The sequence below is a fragment of the Octodon degus genome, unplaced genomic scaffold (genome assembly GCF_000260255.1).
Source record: "Octodon degus isolate 3935 unplaced genomic scaffold, OctDeg1.0 scaffold00158, whole genome shotgun sequence".
Lineage (NCBI taxonomy): Eukaryota > Metazoa > Chordata > Mammalia > Rodentia > Octodontidae > Octodon > Octodon degus.
In genome coordinates this window covers 4322716-4343396 of record NW_004524734.1, presented here as the reverse complement: position 1 = coordinate 4343396, position 20681 = coordinate 4322716, and the positions used below count along the sequence as shown (strand labels likewise).

The window sequence follows — 20681 nt, the reverse complement described above, 5'->3', positions numbered from 1 at the left end:
TGAGGGTCGCAGAGTAGGAACTATGATACTCTAAAGGGATCAGGTTAATTTTTTAAATAGGTGATTAGAAGATTTTGTGAAGGAAGGGATCTTTGGAGCTGAACAGGCTTTGATTTCAGGCAGAGGAACCACACAGGCAAAGGAGGTGAGATGCGTGACTGTACTGAGAGCAGCCTGTCCCGCTGGGCGACACCGGTAGGGCCCCAGGGAGGGAGGTGACAAAGGCAGAGGAGCCCTGCTGCAGCGGGCTCGGAGAGCAAGGCCACAGTGAAGTCAGTCAGACCAGGCTGTACGGAAGAGGAATGAGGACTGGCCAGATGGGTCTTCGCAGAGAGAAGGCTGGTAGGCGCGTGACTGCGGAGAGCAGTGTGGTTGCAGGAGCAGTCGTGAAGCCCTGCCAGCCGTTTGCAGGTCAGGCTCTTGAGAACGTGGGTTGATGCAGTGCTGAGGAGGCCACGACTGGGAGAGCCTAGGGGGTCTGGACTGGAATCCTAAAGACGTGCTTGTGTGTGTCAGCCAAGATGTGTTTCAGGACACAGGTTCTGATGTAGGACTGCACACACTGCAGGTGTTTCAGGAGATGATGGCGTGGGTACTCCCGCTGCTGCTGCTGCTGCTGCTGCTGCTGCTGCTGCTGCTGCTGCTGCTGCTGCTGCTGGTCGGATGTGAAAGCACTGCTGTCCATTTAGCATTTGTTACAGCTTTCTTAAGGCATTTCAAGAGTAAATCATCTGACTCTTTCTCTCCCACACATCTCAGCCTGCATTTTTAGAAAAATGAATTTGCGGTAATTTGACCACCATATTGCCAAGCTGTGTGATGGAAATGCAGATGAAAGTACAAGGGCCTTGTTGGCGTCCTGGAGCAGGTGGCAGTTTGTCCCCACCAAAGCATGGGGCGGAGCTCCCCATGAGTGAGAAGCGGCAAGGGGATGGGGCAGGTGTTGAGCATCCACAAAGTTAGTACCAGAGCGATTCTGCTTTTAGAATCACTTTTCAGTGTTGGATACTTGAGTCCCACTTATGTGCATTGTAGCTATAAACTACCGGGTGTCCCCCACATAAATCAGTTTCAGAATGGGTTGTGGTGCAAGTAGGGTTCCTTTCATTTAGTTTACTTCCAAGGCTGGACTAGAGCTTCTAAAGAGTTGTGTTAATCCTGCGGAAGTTTGAAAATGAGAACGCGAAAAGGCTATAAATGCTTCGGACATCCTCACCTAGAGTTTTGACCCAGGATTTGACCCTGAACTGCTTCTCTGCTCTTTCAGTCCAAGGCCCGCGTTATGTTTTTCTGAACCTTTCATTCTGAGGATCCAAAGAAATTTTGATTAAAAAATCCCTTTGGTGCCCAGGGCTCACTGAAACTGCTAGTGTAGGGCTATCCCGTAGAAACTTAAAGTGTGCTGCATACATGCTATTAAATATTCACATAGCCACATTGAAATGAGTGAAAAGAAATTGGACTAATTTTGTGTTCTGTTTTGCCCAATATATCTAAAATATCATTTCAACAGCAAAGTAAGTATAAAAGATTAGTCTTTTGTTAAATTACTCATATAAATTATTAATAAGATTTTATATTCTTTTCAGTCTACTTTTTCCAAACCCGGTGTGTCAGACTGGCCAAATTTCCCATGCTCAGCAGTCCCACGGGGCTAAGGACTTCAAACTGGAATATCAGGACTCTAGAGTTTAAGGCTTTTCAGAGCTCTGAGGCACTTCAGCAGCTGCCTACTAGTGTTGTTTTTTGTTTTTGTTTTTAATGTATTTAGTATAGAGTCTCACTACACAGATTGGACTCATCGTGATCCTCCTGTTTTCAGCCTCCCAAGCGCTGGGATCACAGGTGCACCCAGTCTCATTTGCGCCTGGGGGAAGGGCCAGCACGGCTTGCCAGGGGTTGAGCCCAGTCACTGAGCCTGCCTAAGCAGGCGCTTTAGTCCATGGAGCTGTCTGACCAGCCCTAGTTGTCTGTATTTCTGATGATCTTATCATTAACGGAGATACGTAAATGTAAAATGTGAGTTTGTTTTGGGCCTCAGTTGTAGGTATTTGAGTTCATCGTATGCTCTGATAGATTTGTGGTAGATTTTCATCTCTGATCCACGAAAAAAATCTCTTTTGTTTTATGTACTTCATAATTTATCCTCAGTTACCCCTTTAACTTCATTTTTATACTGTTTACCCACAGGCCACCATTCTGATGTATTTAATACTTAATTTTTTGTTTAAAAATACACTGGCAGGTGAGTGTATCTGCAGGTACCTGTAATTACAGCACTCTGGAAAGCTAGAGCAGGAGGATCAGAAGTTTGAGCCCATTCTGAGCCAGTTACAGAGCCCCTACCTAAAAAAAAAAAAAAGACAGAATGTACCTCAGTGCAAAGGCCTGGGCTGAATCCCACGTGCTGGGAAAAAGAACATATATTTGCAATGTACTTTATAGTTTTCGGGGTGTTTGCTAATAAAAGATCTTTTTTTTTTCTTTTTTTTTCCTCATGTATTACATTTGAAAGACCTGTCTATATACTATGTATACATCCAGAAAACTGATACATGGTGCTTTGCACATGTAAATCCAGCACATTTTACCTTTCCACTTGTACGTAATAGACTCTGGTTTGCCTCATTTTCCCCAAAAGCACAGGTAATCCATCAAGTGAGGAGCACCCTTACGTGTGTCCTCTAAGGGAAAGGTCTATAAAGCTATCTGGCATGTATGCCTGATACTGCAGTTTCATAGAGAATGTATTATTTATTTGTTTTGCAGGCAAAGAATGACTTATTTTTATTGGTAAGATTTATGAATATAATTTTATGTAGTTTGTTCAGTGAAAAATATAGCATTGTGATTATGGATAGAATATGATACTTTTGATGGATAGTTGAATCAAGTTACAGCTTTTTTTGAGGGTAGCTTGCCAATTTAAATTATATATATTGCTAAAATAGATTCAGTGGCCTAGAAAAGAGGCACGCTTTTCCAGGGTGACCAGCCAAAATCTTGAGCCAAGTGCAAGTGTACGAAACCTTTCTTCATATGAGAGACTTTGCAGTGCTTGCTCTAGCAGCAGAGCACAGTGTGGCTTTTAAGTGAATTAGTCATTGAAGCAGAAAGCAGGAAGATAAAAACAGTTATCACTTTTAAAAAATGGAAATTTTATGCTGAAAATGCCCTCTTGCATTTAACAGTAGTTTATTTTTTTTTTTTTTTTTTAGTGAACAGATTTTAATTTTCTCTTTCACCCAATTCCTTTCTGCTCCTGGCTCCATGATTAGGTACTTCCCCTTGTTATGTTTTATAAAGGGGGTGGGTCTCTCAGTCCTTTTACCACAACACATCTGCAACACAGGAAGATAGTTTGCTTCTGTGAGAATGCAGCAAAAACATCTGTCTAGGACAGAGCTCTCCACAAAGCTGTATGCTCAGCTCCCATTGATGTTTGCCTGTTTTGTGTGCAAGAAGGAAGACTTTGATGCCGCACCTGATTCATCTGCTTCCAGAGAATGCCCTGTGTAACCACATCTGAGACCCAAGAATCATTTGTGTGTGAGGGGCCATCTTCTCTCAAAGGCCTTGCACTTATTGAAGCTTTCATAAAGAAGGTAATGGAGAGTATGGAGGGGGAAGGACCTAGGACATCAGAGTTTGAGAGCAAATAGACCATCGTTTACAACTGGAAATGAACCATCTGTTGATCTAGAAAGAAGGAAATAGAGCTCAGGACAAAAACTATGTATATATAGATCAGGGTTTTCACAAGTGGAAACAGACTTTGAGATGAAGGGCAAAAAGCACCCAAACAAATATTTCTGTAGTACAGTAAACTGGAATTCTCTCCCCAAGACCCTACAGCTTAGACAGCTTTGTCTTTTTGAGACGAGACTCACTATGCAGTTCAGCTGGCCTTGAACTCACTGTCTAGCCCAGGGTGGCTTTGAACTCACAAACCTCTTTTTGCCTCAGCCTCCAGTGTGTAGGGATTGCAGGCATGCACCACCACATGCAGCTTTAGAAGTCTTTAATATATCAAGTGCATTGTTCATGTAGCAAGATAATTTTATCATATTGGATGGCATTTTAGGCCTAGTGGGTTGATATTTGCAGATGAATAAAAAAATAGCAAACAGCGACTTTAGTTCCTTTTTCAATGTTACAGGAGGGTAGGGCTCAGATTTAGCAGACAGAATGCTTGTTGGTATGTGGCTTTCTCTACTCCACTCCCCATTTTCCTTCCTTCTTCCTATTTTTTAAAAAAATGTATTTAGTACAGGGTCTCACTACACAAATCAGACTCTCATGATCCTCCTGTTTTCAGCCTCCCAAGCACTGGGATTATAGGCATGCTCCACCATGCCAGTTCTCAATCTCAGTCTCAGCACACCCCAGAGGTAGGCCAGTGTGCTCCTTTCTCTCTTTATCATCCTTTTTTCTGTAGCTCTCATTCATATAGATATTGCCTATTCAGGCTCTGTAATTTCTGAGAATTAAGTATGAAAAAGAGATAATCTGCACCCATCTACATTCACTTAAATTTAGAAAACTCATTGTCCATCCAGGCTGTGCAAGGCATTTTTGTGGACCCTTGATTGATTATGGTAAAAAAAAGGAATACAACTTTAGGAAACATATCTATCTAACTTATGATTAACAGTATTTGCATAGGACCCTTTTTGAACTTTTTGCTCTTGGGGACTTACAGCTTAAAAACCAAATAGATCTACATGCTGATCTTTTTCAGAAAATTAATCTTTTCTAAACTTTGAACACAATTTTATTGTATGAGAGCTTTATGAATAATTCTTCCATTCTTTCTTGGAATTTTGCCTCAGTTATCTAATATTATATGTGCTAGAATCTATTTTGAGTAAAAAATAAAAAAGACACTTTCCACATGTGCATTCCTGGCAGATGGGATTCACAGATACCCATTTCTTTTCTGTCAATAGCCCTAGCAGCGCTGAAATTGAAAGCTGTACATCCCACCTTTTATTGCTGGAAAGAAAAAAAATCTATCCTACAGATGTGTGGCCCCAATTTATTTTACCATTTTGTTTTACCTCAGAGAATCTTTGCTTTTCCTTCTTAATCTCAAATTATAGAGGCTGGAGGAATACAATGGAATAGATCAAAGAATTAAAAGCCTGGAACCAAAACAGTGACTGGATTTTGCTTGTGATTGGTTCACAGATACTTACTAAGGTTTGTGAAAAAATAAGTGGCATATTGCCTGCTCGTACATTTGACAGTGTTTGGCAATGAGGTTAAGATGCCTCCATGAGTGGGCGTTGGAAAATGAACGAGTAGTGATTCATGAAGCTTCATTCCAGCAATGATGTTTTAGAAGAGTATTTGACAAGTCGAGAGTCAGGAAGTAGCTTCAACCAACTCTGTCATTTAGAAAGAGATTTGGGTTTGAATATGAGACTGGAAGGCATATCTATTAGAAGCTGTGTTTTTTGTTTGTTTGTTTTTGCTAGATATGAGGGATGGAGTTCAGTTTCTCAGTATTCAAACAGTGACTTACTATTTTATACACACGCACGCACACACGCAAATACATATTTTTCTTCTCATAGAAACCTTGTATTGGCAGTCTGTTGATACAAGGGCTTTGCTCCACCAAAAACCTCAAGAATGAAATTTCTTTTCCTTCTCTCCTCTGCTGCTGTACCCTAAGAGTCTGTGTGTTTCCTCATAGTCCATAACAGCGTCTCCATTCTAGGCAGCAAGGACAAATGTGCCTGGCTCTTGGGAATTGCCAGGCGGTCCTGGAGGGTAATACTTCTGTGGTCCACGTGTTTCCTGCAGGGCTATGCCCAGTTGCAGGGGAGGCTGGGGAGTTGGAGATTCGGTCGTGTCCAGTCCACAGCTTGCATTCCCACAGAACAAGGAGTTAGATAATGAATATCTTGAAATATCTGCTGCAGGAATCTTATTTATAAGATCCCAAACACCGGGTTTCTCATAGACGAAAGGAAAAGGATCAAATGGCTTGTCCATTTAATTTTATTATTTAAGAAGGTTTATAATCATCTGTTATATAATATGGTCACTTAGAACAAGATTTACAAAATAAAACCTGCCAGATTCGATATGCAATTTTCATTAGCAGTTGTTACCTGTCCACTTCCAGAGTGCTTTCCCACATGGTGACTTCTTAGATTTGGCTCTGGAGAAAAAACTCTTTTCTTTTTTTCTTTCTTCTTTTGATGAACTTATTTTATTAGATTAGCAAGATAAATTTTTCAGCAAAATATTGTTTTCTCAACCATGGCTCTATTCTCATATTTTATTGGTTGAAATATATATTGTTATAAAAGCTGTTCCAGATAGTTTTGGATACTTTCACTTCAGTAGAAAATAAATGTCTCAGAAGAGTCATTAAAAAAGAGCTTTTATCCAGATCTCTTTAAATGTGTTTTTAAAACTTAATCCTGGGCTGGGGTGATAGCTCGGCGATCTAAGTGCCTGCCTGGCAAGCCCAGGGACCCTGGTTCAATCCCTGGCACGACATGCTCTGCTGGCTCTGCGTTGTGCCAGCCACCGAGTCTAGGTGTGGTGGTGCACGCCTGTAACCCCAGCACTGGGGGGCTGAGACAGGAGGATCACTATGAGCCTAAGCTACGTAATTAGACCTTGTACCAAATAAATAAATCTTAAAAAAAAAAAAAAAACCTTAATCTCAGAAAAACTTTTTCCTCTGTACTGTATTTCCACATCCATTGTTACATCAAACACTGACACTTTTCCACTAACCACTCTAGCAGCCTGAACAGTTTACTTCAGTTCTCTTATTTCTTAGAGGAGCACTTAACCTTCAAAATTCATGTAGCAAATTGAGTAGTTTCGCAGCACTTACCGTGAATTGTTTCCTGACCTTCATGGAGTTATTTATCATTGCTACACTCTATTCTTTACCTATAAAATGGGAATATTTCCTCTGCCTCCTTTGCAAAATTCTGTGGTGTCATATAAGATTAATTTAGCATTGCAAAAAGTACTCTGTAGTGGAAGGACAAACAAACCCAACATTTACATTCTAGTCTATGGGAGTATAGTGCTGAAATGGTCCTACATGTTGATACAGATTTTAAAGGGCTTTAGCACCCAACTGTCTCTGTCTCTCTGTCTCCTCTCTCCCCCTCTCTTACTCTCTTTCGTCTCTTTCTGTTTGTCTGTTTCTCTCTGTGTCTCTGTCTGTCTCTTGTCTCTTTCTCTCTCTCTCTCTCTCTCTCTCTCTCTCACACACACACACACACACACACACACACACACACACACACTCACTCTGTACCCCAGGCTTACCTAGAACTCTCCATCCCCTTGGCTCTGCCTTCCAAGAGCAGGAATTAGAGGAGCTCACCATCACACCCAGCTCATTTTTAAAAGATGCTGGTTATAGGCCAACTTGTCATTGAATGCTGTATTTATTTATTTCCTAGATTCTCAATAACCTTCTTTTATCCTAACCCTAATATTTATGTTTTCACTTTGTTATTACTTTATTTTTGAATTTTTCACAACCAAGTAATAAGAGAATAACAGTAGTTATTACAACATGCCTTGTTCTCTTTAAATATTTAACATAGATGAGAAGTCAAGTCCTGGCACACCAGGGTTAGGGTGCTAAGGGCATTAGAGTTGACTGAGGCGACCCTGGGATAGCTTGCCACATGGGGTCCTTGTGTACCTGCCTGAGCACTGCAGCTAAAAGAGAAAAGAGTATCAAGGCCCTTGCTACAATAATGAAAAGGAAAAGGTACTGTCTCATGTCCCTGCAAGCCTGTCCACTAAGAAGGGGCGTGAGCTGGCTGTAATTCTGTCGACCGTACAGAAGCCAGACAAGCTTCCTGCCCGTTGCCGTGCTGCCTTCTTTTCACCTGCTGCTCACCTGAAATAATAATAAAATGCAGTTGCGTGGCTGGGTGGGCGGAGGGCGCGGCAGCTGGACCTGTCTCTGCGTGACGGCTGCAGGTACCCAGTGGTCATCGACCTCCCTTGAATATTGCCTTTAGACGAGATACTAAGCATCCAGACCTGAAAGCAAAGAATCGAACGCCTGATTTGTTGGTCTTCCTCCAAAACCTAAAACATCTTGCTGCTGTTGGACAGGGTATGTTGCTTCCCATCACCAAGTGAGGAGTGTGAGCCAAGGACTTGATAAAAATGTAGTATAGACTGTCTGGCAATTTTATTTAAATATTTTATGATTTTAAAAAGTTATCCCAAAGTTGCTGGTTTCAAGACCAGGCCTACATAGAACTATCTGTGCCATCCTCCACTCATTGTGATGCCTAGACTTTTGGATTGTTCAGGGTTTTTACTCAAGAGTATGAATATTCACTCAAATTTTAAATTGTTATTGTTGCTTTTGAGGGGCGGTTGCATTGAGAATCAAATTGGGGGGTATTCTGCCAATATGCTATATCCCTAGTCCTTTTAAAAACTTTTTGAGAGTCTTGCTAACTCACTGAGTTACCCAGATAAGCTTGTGACCCTCCTCCTCAGCCTCCCTCAAGGCTGTGATTATAGGCATGTGCTACCATGTGTGGCTAAGTTTCTGTTTCAATGAATTTTTGGTTCGTTTTTTGTTTTGTTTTGTTTTTTTTGAGAGATACTGTAAGCTTGAAACATCTCTATAGTGATTATAAATTGTGCTATACTATAATTTGTGCTTATTGGAAATGGAAATAGTGAATAGTGTGAAATTATATTTCATATTACCTCAAGACTTGAATGTCCTTTTATAGTTAGTAAGCAAATACATACGTGCTGTGTTGTGTGCTTAGGTACTTAGAATCGGACTTCCTGATGATGAGTACAATGTTCTGTAACTCAGGCATGTGATTAAACTCATTTACATATTCATATGTGCACATATGTTTGGATGATGGATGGATATTTACAAATAAAAATTTTCCTTCTGGGAAATTTTCAGCTGCTTGCATTTTCTGCTTTTCATTTTTAAGCTTATCTCTAGGGTCTCCCTGGCTATGTTATGTTTTGATTTTGATTAACAGTCCCAGAGTAGAGCAGTGTAATTTCCTTTCTCTCTCTACTGACATCAGGTCATTTCCTATTCACAAGCTTTCCGAGAACAGGAGCTAGAGTCCAAGCAGTTGCAGAAGAATACATGTCTTGAATGGGAAGCAGAGTTAAATTATTTTGTTTTAGCTTCAGTTCTGCATCTCTAAAGATGCAGACACATGACACAAAATAGCCATATGCTGAGTGAGGAGCTGCACTCTCACACCCATGTGTCCACACATGATCCGTCCTGTCTAAAAGGACATGGCAGTGGCTAGAGCTAGTGTCTAGTTCTCCTGATCCAAGTAAGAATCATCTTTTTAATAGAAAGGTTTGGTTCCTGTGCACGCTCAGAAATCTCAGCTGTTGTAAGGAAGAAATGCACTGTGGTGATGCAGTTCAAAAATGCATTGTAGGGCTTGGGGTGGCTCAGTGGTGGGGCTTGTGCCTACAGGTACACAGGTTGTGGCATTACCCACCCGCCAAAAACAGTTCTGTATCCCAGTATGTTTTCCCCTAAAACCATATTTGAAAGAAGCAGTTGTAGCTGGTGATAATGACATGTACAGGCCCCTTAGCTTGCGCCCGCTCTGGGCCCGGTTCTTTGCCCCATGTGAACACTGTGAGGTAAGCAGGCACTGCCATCGGCGGCAGAGCTCCTGCGCCTGACAGCACTGTGGCCAGTGAAGCATTAGGCAGAGCAGCTCCCGCGAAGGCTGTGTCTACAGAGAGTATAAATGGAGGAGTTCTGTGGTGTTCTTATGCCAAAATACCTGATAAAAATAGACAAAGCATGTTTTGTTAAAAGGTCTAAGTTTATTTTTTTTAAGGTCTAAATTTAAAGATCATCTGAATATTAAGTTCTTGGAATATTTACCCAGCTTTAGGAGAAAAAAAAAATCCTCAGCTACAAATAGCTTCCTATTTCAAGGATATCTAGAAATCTTAATGTTCAGTTTGTAAAGGAAAATATGGAGAGAAGTGTTAGGACATTAACACTGTTGAAACTGCTAAGGGAATTACCACAACTGTTGAAATAATCCCTCCACGGGAAAGCTCAGTTGAGTTCAAGGCGTAATTTTTCTCAGGCTGTGACAGATGTATCCAAGTCTAAATTATGTCTTTGTGAAATAATATCAAAAAACATAAAAGCTTTGATAGTGTTTTGGAGAGCTGTCCTCCTCTTAAGCAGGCTGGGAAGGATCTGGAGCCTACAGATTTGGGACACTTCAGGGTTCATTCCCTCTGTGCCATGGTCCATGTTTTTGGTAGTTCCTTTTGCAAAGGACGGTTTCATATTCACTGCTAAACAGCCTCTGTTGGTTGCTTGAACCTTCAGCAAATCTGTCAACTTTCTGGACCTGAGGTCCAAGCTTCATACTGATGTCCTCAGAAGTTGGTGATGAAATGGAGGAATTTAAAATCTCGTCTCCTGTATTCCAATAATGTGCTGGGTCTAGCAAACATAAAACAATGAAGTGGTGAGTGAGTAGTGGGGAATTCCAGGTCACTAGGCAATCTGAAAATGTTTTAAGGCTTAATTCAAATGCTCTGGCTTGATTGAAGCATCTGACTCTGTCAGGAAGGACATTGCCCAGAAGAGAGGCCAGCAGCAACTATAACTAAGCTTTGCAAAAGAGAAGAGTTGTCCTCCTTAGGAATGGGAGCATTGGCAGGCGTGGTGGCGCACACTTGTAATCCCAGCACGTTGAAGGATGAGGCAGGAGGATCACTGTGAGTTCATTGCCAGCCTAAACTATGCAGTGAGACCCTGTCTTAAAAAAAAAAAAAAAAAAAGATTGGGATGTTTTACACATTATTCTTATTTTTCTGATCTTTTAAAACACAAGCCTTATACAACCTTGAGATTACCCTTTGCCTAACAGCTGAACCCTTAGCTAGTGAGGCCTTAAACCTTACCATAAACCACTCCCCATGATTCCAGGAGCTTTTCTGTAGTAATGGCGAGTGCTTTCCTGCCATGGGACCTCTGTCCTTGTGCCCTCCACCAGGAATGTCATTCCCTGGCCCTTCCCCAAGTGGACCCATCTGCTTGTTTCCTCAGACTGTCCAGGCCATCTTATGTAGACAGCCCACCCGACCCCCTGACTTGACTGGGCCTGGTTTACCCCTTTTATCCATTTCTGTATTCCCAGCTCCTAGACAATTCTTGATGTAGTTCAGATGAAAGAAGTAGATGAATCAGTGAATAGTTGCATATAGACTTCATAGTTTTTGTTCTATAACCAGTAGTTAGGTGGTGTTTGATAGAGAATAATGTCTACCTTTTGCATTTTCCTGGACCAGTGGAACTATGAGATATTTAAATTCTTGGGCCCCACTGTAGACATGCTGAGTTAGAAATGTTGGGGATGCCTGTCTTAGTTAAAGAGTAACTCTCGTTGCTGGGACAAATACCCAACACTCAAAATGAAGGAAGGAAAGGTTTATTTAGCTCACAGTTACTGGAGGTTTCAGTCCATACTCATCTGGGTCCAATGCAGAGCAGCACAGAGCAGAAAGCAACCTTTCATGGCGGTGGCAAAGGGCAAGAGCGCAAGGGAGGGGTAGCAGCAGCTCAAGCAACTAGCTTCTCTTCCCACCTTACATTGTAATGCAAATTACCTGCCCCAGGGTAGGGGAAGTACACACACCTATGGGTACTTCCCAGTATTTACCCACCTATGGGTAATCCCAGCAGTACTAAGACCCATAATCCCAGCCTTGGATCACACATAATCCCAGTGGATCATGAGTTAACACAAATTCTACAAGTCCTCACCCCATGACTGCATGAGGCTTTGGGGGGGACAACTAGACACAAACCATAACACTGGGCCTGTCAGGTTGCTGATGGCTCCCTCCCCTCTGCCATGAGTGCAGGGCCCTGTCTGGCCTAATCACCGCTGCATCCCCAGCTCAGAGACAGAGCCTGGCCCAAAGGGGACAAGAAATACTTGTGGAGTGCACAAATCCATCTTCATCTCCCTACCCCAGGCCTTGCACAGCCACACTGAGGAAGAGAGTGATGCGGTTCCAAGACAAGCAGGAAATAAATCTTCATGCTCTGTACTACCGACCTTGCTAAATACAGACTCCTGGCTCACCCAGTCCTCCCTCCTGTGCCCTCTGCAGCAGGAGAGGAAATTTCCAGCACTGCTAGATGCTAATTTGTTCCTGTCTGACTCTTGGGAGCCAGGAGAGAGATCGGAGGCACGTTTGGTCCTCAAACAAGCTTTCTGCCGGCAGACCCTGGAGGAGCCAGGCTGGGGCTGGGTCCTCAGAGCTGGCACTCTCGGTGGCAGCAGTGGGTGGGTTCCTGCTGCTCACAGATGGGTCCCTGTTCCCACGCTGAGTGTTGCCTTTGGCCTGACAGGCTCCCAGCACAAGAGGGACTTTGTGAGGCTCTCAGCCTTGCTATTTTTACTCTCTGACTTCTGGGCTTTGCTTCCTGTTCCCTCAAAAAAAAAAAAAAAAAAAAAAAAAAAAAAAAAAAAAGAATAAAGAATAAAAAGCACAAGCAAGGAAGGGCTGCAGAGCCATTTGAAAGGACACCTGTGGCTTGCGCCACTGACCCTTCACCCCATTCTGCACGTGACAGTGCCTCCAGTGAGATGACCGGAAAGTGGGGGGACACGTCTTTGTGCAAGGAGGCCCATGTGTGACAGCCTGCCAGGGAAGCGTACCTGTGCTGCTGGATCCAGGTCCCCAGGGTGGCTCAGAGGTCAAAGCCAGGCCTCTTGCTGAATGTTGGCGCCATCACTGAATACCTGCTTGCCCTCGGTGAGGTCGGATGGCTGGACTCCCAGACTCAGCCTTGCAGTCGTGGTTTTGTTTCCTTTCCTATTTATACATTTATTTTCTTCCCTAAGCTGTCCATGTGGTTGTTCTTCAGGTCTCTGAAAAAGCAAAATCAGTTTCTACCTCAGGACACAGCTTACCTCCTTGGCTTTAAATTTATCTGCTGCTGTCTCAGCTGCCTATCCCTAAGTAATGCGATTTAGGCTCTAAACCCATGGAAATGGGTTCACAGTGGCGCCTCCCTCAGAGGGTCACTGTGAATGCAGGGAAGGGCATGTGAGCCTCACCGGCCATTCCTTGTCGGTATCTTTTTATAATGTCACAGCAGCAGAAAGACCCTCAGGCTTGAGCCCTGCCTGTCCTGGATCCAGCCTTGCCTCCCAGCTGGGACTGATGTGAGCATAAGCTGCAGTGAGGTCTGAAAGTGTGCGGCCCTTCGTGCTGAGGAAGGTTCCAGCCCAGATTGTGAAATTTTTTTCATTTTGTTATTGTGTATATGTGTGTGAGGGAGAAGAGAGGAGGGGAGAGGAGAGAAGGACAGAGGAGGGCAGGGAAGGGGATGGAGGGGGAAAGGAGGGGAGGGGAGGGAAGGGGAAGGGAGAGGAGGTAAGGGCAGGGGATGGGAGGGGATAGGAGGGCAGGGCAGGGGACAGAAGGGGAGAGGAGGGGAGGGGAGGGGACAGGACAGGAGGGGACTCTAGGAGTAAACACATAGTTTAACAAGTAACTACAAAGGGAGCATTTATGTCACCACCACCAAAGTCGGGAAAGAAAACATTTCTTATACTACAGAAGGCCTGGACGTGCCCTTCTCTGATCAACTCTGTTCTCAACTTTGTGTGTGTGTGTGTGTGTGTGTGTGTGTGTGTGTGTGTGTGTGTGTGTGTATTTTAGGACAGGGTGTACAGGGTGTTCAGGGTCTCATTAGGTAGATCAGACTCGTAGTGACCCACCTATTTACAACTTCCCAAGAGCTGGGATTACAGGCTTGTGCCACCATACCCAGTCTCAATTGCCATCTCAGTGCAACCTGGGGGTGGGGCTGGCACAGCAGGCCTGGGGATTGAACGCCCAGCCCCTGTGTCTGCCTAAGCAGGCTCTTTAATCCACTGACCTATTTGGCCAGCCCTCCAGATATTTGTTAATGTATATTTTTCATTTTTAAAATTTTTTTAAAAACTTTTATTTATTTATTTACCTATTTGTTTATTTATTTGATCCAGGGTCTCACTATGCAGCTTGGACTGAGAGTGATCCTCCTGTTTCAGCCTCCCCAATGCTGGGATTAGCAGCATTTGCCACCATGCCAGGTTTTGGTGGCCGGCATGGCATGCCCGGGGTTTCAGGGCTGGTGCGGTACCTGGGATTGAACCTGGGTCCTTGTACTTGCCAGGCAGGAACTTAGACCACCGAACTGTCTCCCCAGCCCAATCTGTACCTTCTTATAGCTGCATCCTTACATTTCTTTTCAGTTTTCTATTGCTTTTACTGTCTATGTCTGTATCCCTAAGTAGTGTGGTTTGGTTCTTGAACTTTATGTGAATGGAAATGCAGTGCACAAATTCTCTTTTGTTTTCCTCTGTCTCATCAGTGGCATATTTGTGAAATTCATCCATATTGTTGTGTGCACCTGTACTTGGCTCATTTTTGTTGTTTATTTATTCTGCTGTACTTTATGTATTCATTCTGCTGTGCTTGGTTGCCTGGCTTGTTTTGCGTTTTGGAGCTGTTTTAATGATATTCTTACGCCTGTGCTACCTGGTGCACACACATCTGTTCTCTGGGGTATTACTGTGTGTGGACTTGCTAGGTCATAGTGTACAGATACCTTCAGTTTTACTAACCACTGTAGTCCTAGTTTTTTCAAGGGAATCATCCCGAATTACCCTTTTACTAGCAGTGATACAGGTTCTCGTTGTTTTAAATGCCTGCTGACAATTGAAATTGTAGTAGTTTTAATTTTTGCCACACTGATGGATATGTAAGGATATGTAAAATGTATTGTGATGTGACATATTTTAAATATCCTGGGAGCTTTCTCTGGATTCATTATTACAGCAAAATCTCAGCATGAACTTAGCATATAAACCAGATAAATGTGGCACTGGTTTGGTTCAAGACAACAGCTGATTCCTGCCAAGCAGCACAAAGCCCCTTGTGCTACCCTCAAGCTGCCTCTCCAGGCAGCCCACTTGAAATCTCTTGCTCTCTGCCTGTGGTCTGGCGTGATTTCATATGCTGATGGTGCATGTGGGTCTTTTCCACACATGCTAAGGCAAGACAGTTCAGACCTCAGGCCTCTTTCCCACAGAAATGGTAAATAGGAGTTTCGGTGTGCCCTTTCCATAGCCCCAGAACTCCCTGTGTATGAACACAAGGATGGAGTAGAGGAACCTGCTTGCTAGTGCTTTCTCCAACCTAATTCCAAAGCATGAATTTTACCTCACACATCCTAATGGAGATGCTGAGAACAAAATTGCAATAAAAACAACCCCTCCACCTCCTCAAAAAGGGACAGGGAACAGGAGTGTAAACACATGTAGTCAGAGTTGTTTTCTGCAAAATTTGGTTAACTTAAAATTATAGAATCATGCTTAATTCTCGGGGGGGGGTTCATCATAATTTGAGACTGGTGGCAATTTTGCCTCTGGCAGACTTAAATGAGAAAAGTGGATGCTGGGATGCCAGACAACTGCGCAAATGCACATCTGTGCCCGTGGTCTTAATCAGCCTCTTTGTTTGCTCCTCTGTTTCTTCTCATGGCTGTGGCAGCTCAGTGATGCTTACCCATGTGATGCAGTGACATTTGCACAGACCAGGGGCCACACGTGTTTCCGTTTGAATTGCAGTAAAGTGATCTGGTCTCTTTATGTGGCCATGTAAAAAAGGACCAGCCCTTAGAATAAAGTGATGCTCATGATGAGAGCTCAAGATTAAATTCTGCTTCCTGGCTATATTGATACAGCTGTCTGGGGGTCTTTTCTAATACCCCTGCATGTAGGAATTTTTTTGTGTCTCCTCTCTTCTCTAGCACTTTTATCCATTTCATATTCAACTCAAAGGCCAAGAGTAAGATTTTTAAAAGCAAGTAGTTATACACTGCTAAAATATTGCTACAGCAGGTATGTCTGAAGTTGTTCAGTGGATGTGTTCCATGTAGTTCTCAGAAGCCTTTGGGGTCTGCAGATGTCACTTTTAGCTGTAGTCTCCAACATTCTCTCATCTCTCACAACCACTGTCATGCATGGGTTACATTCCTGGCCTGTTGTTAGACTCAGTCTGTCCCCTTATTGAACTCCAGGGCCTTTCCAGTTTGCTTTCCCTGGGAATGTTCTGCATGCAGGTTAGAATTCTAGAATATTTAAAAGTCATTAAAATTTTGTCGATGTTTACAGTCAAATGGGAAGTGTTGTTTAAATGCATGAAAGGTATTAATACTCTTCATTTATAGAAAGTGGTGACAGGGGGCCTGCCCCTTAGCTCAGCTCTTTAAGTGGCTGCTTCAACAAAGCAGTCAGGCTCAGGTTGCTGTGGTTCGATCCCCACAACTCAAGCCAGCCAAACCTGCCCTGAAGGCATTCAGAGCAAAAAAGGAAAAAAGAAAGTGGTTACAGGAAATTATCTGAGCTCACAGCTGGAGATGCTATGTGATGCTAGCAAGTAAATCTTACTAATGGACAAAGGGAGCCAGTAGATTCTATGTGTCACTGTGTGAAATTTGCTTGGGTGGTTGATTCTGGTTCATACGTTAGTTTCTTCCTCAGGGTCTTGGAGCTGTAGGATGTTCTTAATAACAAAGTCTGTGTCTGCATTTCAAGCATAAGCCTGCCTTCCCAGTTCTTTTCCAGAATGGTTGAACTCGTCTCATTTAGATTCTAGGGTTCCCCTGGTAATTGGTACTAAAATTGCAAGGCTTGTTTCCTCTTTTAATAAAACCTGTTCTTTTTTCCAATTCTCAGCAGATATCTGGAGTGATCAGTCATTTCACACAGATCCGGATCTTCCACCAGGCTGGAAAAGAATCAGCGACATCGCTGGCACCTATTACTGGCACATCCCGACGGGAACTACTCAGTGGGAACGGCCTGTGTCCATCCCGGCGGATCTTCAGGGTTCTAGGAAAGGGTCTCTTAGTTCTGTAACGCCATCTCCCACCCCAGAGAATGAGGTAAAATGGAATGTCTTCTTACCAGCTTACTAGAGTAGATGTAACTTGTGATTTCTCTTCAGACTAGTTGCTTCTGTCCCAACAGGTCATTGAGGTAAGCTTTTTAATTATCATGCATGTTGCATTTGAAGTCTGAGCAATGCTTCCTCTTGGTAAATAATGTTAATATCCATTTTTCAGGGGGTGTTTTCATTTTTAATGGGTTTTGGTCTCTTGAAACACTGTTCTAGGTTTAGAAAGCAAGAGGGACTGATTAACTTGAAGTGCTTAAGATTCCCTAGGGTTCCCAGTGGCAGTAATTTACTCTACAGGTATCGTTTCATGGTGCTAGCTCAATAAAATATTTACATGTAGAAGAATGTCTCTTGGCCAGGCATGTTATAATTACCATGTATCTTGTTCACCCTGGGTTTGTTTTCTAGCATAGAGAAGCATCTGTAGGAATAACCCTTGAGAGCCCTTGAATGCTTAATTTCTATTTTAAAAGGACCTGTTTATTTAGCAAAAGTGACATTATTTTAGAAATAATTAGCAGCATAAATTTGTGTTTTCCCTGCAGAAGAAATCTGGATGTTTAAGCAAAGAATTGAGGCATTAAAACATTCCATTGTGGTATATATTAGTATGAAGATTCGTGCAGTGAACCTTAAGAAATCCTGCTAACAGGACATGCAAGAGAATTATAGTTGGGAAAATCACAATTAAGTATTTATTTTTATTTGTTTGTTTGTTTGTTTTTTGGAGAAAAGTAGCTTCTCTATTACTCAGGCATTTCTACATTTTTCTGATGATGATTTTTTGTTCTTTAGAAATTCCCATTTTCCTTCACTCTGAGGTCACGGAGTGCATTTGAGCTGCACCTCTTCGCCTACAGGGCTTCTATTTTTGCAACTGGTATCACCCTTCCTAGCTTTAAAAGTAGCCAATGTCTCGTTCTGTTTAATTACTTCCCTACTTACTCTTCTTGAGAAGCAGTCGGCCCACCGTCACCTCCATTATTGTTGTTCCAGATCCCCCCAGCAGCCGTAGCCTGAGCTCTTCATCTTCCAAGCGATAGGTCAGGGAGCCTGACTCTCACAGGCAGACCAGGACCTTGGGCGGTCTGTACTTTGCGCTGATTGCCAAGCGTATGCTTCGGTACTGCTGCACTGTACATAGGATTTCGTTGCTTATGAGTGGGCGATTTTGATAATGTTTTTATCAAAACACAGTCTTCCTACTCTCTTGGCAGTTCCCACTGAGTGATTGATTCCTCTTGTGCTACATGTGTTGGGAGGTGAAGGTAAACCAACAGAGCCCCGGTCCTTGCAGAGCTTGGCATGAGTGGGAGTCTCATGCTGTCACAACCCAGACGTACTTTGGCTTCTGCTGGTACCAGAGAGGTCACCAAAGGAGGGCAGTGGCCAGGAGCAGCCCCTGTTTCCACTCCAGGCAGATTTGTTCTCCTTACCTGGTCACTACTTTTCTCAATATCTCTGTGAGGGTCTTTCTTCATCTAGAACTTTCATTACCTTATCCTGGTCCTTTAATTACGTTCACTGAGTACCCTGCAATCAGAGAGTACCAGAGTAGGAAAGGCTCATCTGGTACCAGCTTCTGTATGTTACAGATAGGGAAGCTGAGACATGCAAAGGTCAGTGACCAGAAGTAGCACTGCCCATGGATTCATTGTTCATGAACTATACCCTAAAGTTCTCACTGAACTTCTCTGGCCTTGAGGTTTTTGGCCTACTCTATCTCACTTTGCTCCTGGGTTAAAGCCTAGACTGACTCCTGTCCCAGGAGTCCTGAAACAACACTGAATTCAGGCCTGCTGATCCAAGCTTCTACCCCAAGCTTTATAAAATACATCAGGAAGCCTGGAGACTCTTCATTCTCATCCTCTCCCCCTGAGGGAGGGCTATGCGATATGGAAAACCTTCTAGAAAATAACTTCTCTTAATAGCAGTGTCTCCAGTGCAAATGATAGCTGAAGAGAGATGATTATTTAACACCATTTCTTTGATCTCTAAATAGAATCTATTTCAACTAATTTTGAAACATGAGAAAAAGCAAAATGTTAAGGATGAGAAGAAACATGTAATGTGTTAGAAATGCATATTTTATTCAGCTTTTTCCTGAGCTGGCTTCAAAAGAAAAAAAATCAAGTAAATAATTGCCAAATCTGTTGACTTCACATAACTTTAAAACTGAAGGCTTCCTTACAGTTTGAAAATTTTACATTTCACATTCCAAAGTTCACTTGGAAAGTGTAAAGCGCAGTGGGTAATGTTTCCCCTGCACATGCCAGCAGTCTTTTTAAAAGTTTATTATCTGCCCAGGAAGCATTTGCTGCTGAAATTTGGCACACAGTAATTTCCCCTCCCCAAACGTTTATTTGTTCCAAATTACTTGGATATTGAATTTTAGAGTAAAGAGAGAACCACACAAGATATTTTCATGAATAACTATTGGCTTGTGGTGAAACTCTACAGTCTTTTCAAGGGAAGATATTTATTTGGGGGTTCTTCAAGAAGAAGTTACAGAGAAAATTGTGTCTGAAGCTAGGACAGATAAACTGATTCTCAGAACTGGGGCATCCTCCTGGTGGTCAGTGACTCTGGTCCTGTTGAAATGCTCGTGGCCTCTGTTCCCTGAGCAGTACCTCCCAGGAAAGGCAGACCGTAATTGCCTTAGAACCTGTGTGCGTCCATGTTTCCTTACACATCAGACACCGACCGTTGCAAAGGTCGTTCACTGAACTTCTGGACCCAGTCACATGATCATGCATTTCAGAGGTGGAGAGAGACTCTTGGAGAAAGGCCTAGGAAGCTCTGTTTCCCAGCCTGTGAGCTGGGCATGGAGGCCAGCAGGATTTCTGGGCTCATAAGACATCTGATTCTTTGGTCCATCTCAGGCCACTGAGGCAGGGGCTCTGGGGGAAGGGCCATGGAGTGTGCCTTTAGGTAAACATTTCAGGAGATTTTATGCAGAGTAGGACAGCATGATCCTCCAGAGAATCAAGTCTCTCCTTATTTTTATTTATGTATCACTTCATTGAATTCTTTGGGCTTGACTCAGCATCTCCCAAAAACTACTGCTTTTGCCCCTGTGCTTCATTCCGTCTCATCCTCTCACAGCATCCATGCTTTGGGCATGGCAGTCTCCCTCCAGAAGGCTCCTTGGAGGTTGGGCCTGGGCTGCTGGGCTGCGTCCCCAGCCCTAGCATGGTTCCTGGTATGTGCTGAGTGACAGAGAAGCCAGTCTCATAACTGAGGGACGGCTAGTGGATATGCTGACACTGCAGAGCCAGCACTGGAGTCCCAGCTCTGCTGTTCACAAGGACTAATTTAAATGCATAAGCCTTTGTCTATTTATCATTCTTGTTTTCTTAAAAAATAAATTCTCTTCGTGTGTGTGTGTGTGTGATAAACCCTCATGCTGTGCAGTGTCCCCATTTTCTTCTGGGGATACTTTCTGGCATCTCTTAGTGTCTCCCTAAAGTCCTAAGTAGTACCAAAGCAGCTGCATAGTGCGCTAGCACAACAGGGGACCACCAGGCATGCCTGTAAGTCACTAACAGGCAGGGATGGTACACAGTGTCCATTTGCTGACAGCGGATTCGTTCATTTCCCTAGAAGATGGTAAAGGATGCCGTGAGATTTCACCATGCTACTCATAATGAAGCACAATTTAAAACTTA

General features: G+C 43.2%; 1 protein-coding gene across 17 annotated transcripts in view; it reads left to right on the top strand.

Moving 5' to 3' along the window:
• Apbb2 (amyloid beta precursor protein binding family B member 2) overlaps positions 1 to 20681 on the top strand; it is a 359894-nt gene that overhangs the window by 235726 nt on the left and 103487 nt on the right. For 11 of the 17 annotated variants that reach the window (XM_023702774.1, XM_023702787.1, XM_012517246.2 and 8 more), the window contains one exon: positions 16791 to 16999. In XM_023702774.1, the coding sequence (XP_023558542.1) occupies positions 16791 to 16999 (209 nt within the window). The remainder of the gene's footprint in view (positions 1 to 16790; positions 17000 to 20681) is intronic. The other 6 variants (XM_023702786.1, XM_012517247.2, XM_023702779.1 and 3 more) reach the window with 1 other exon arrangement.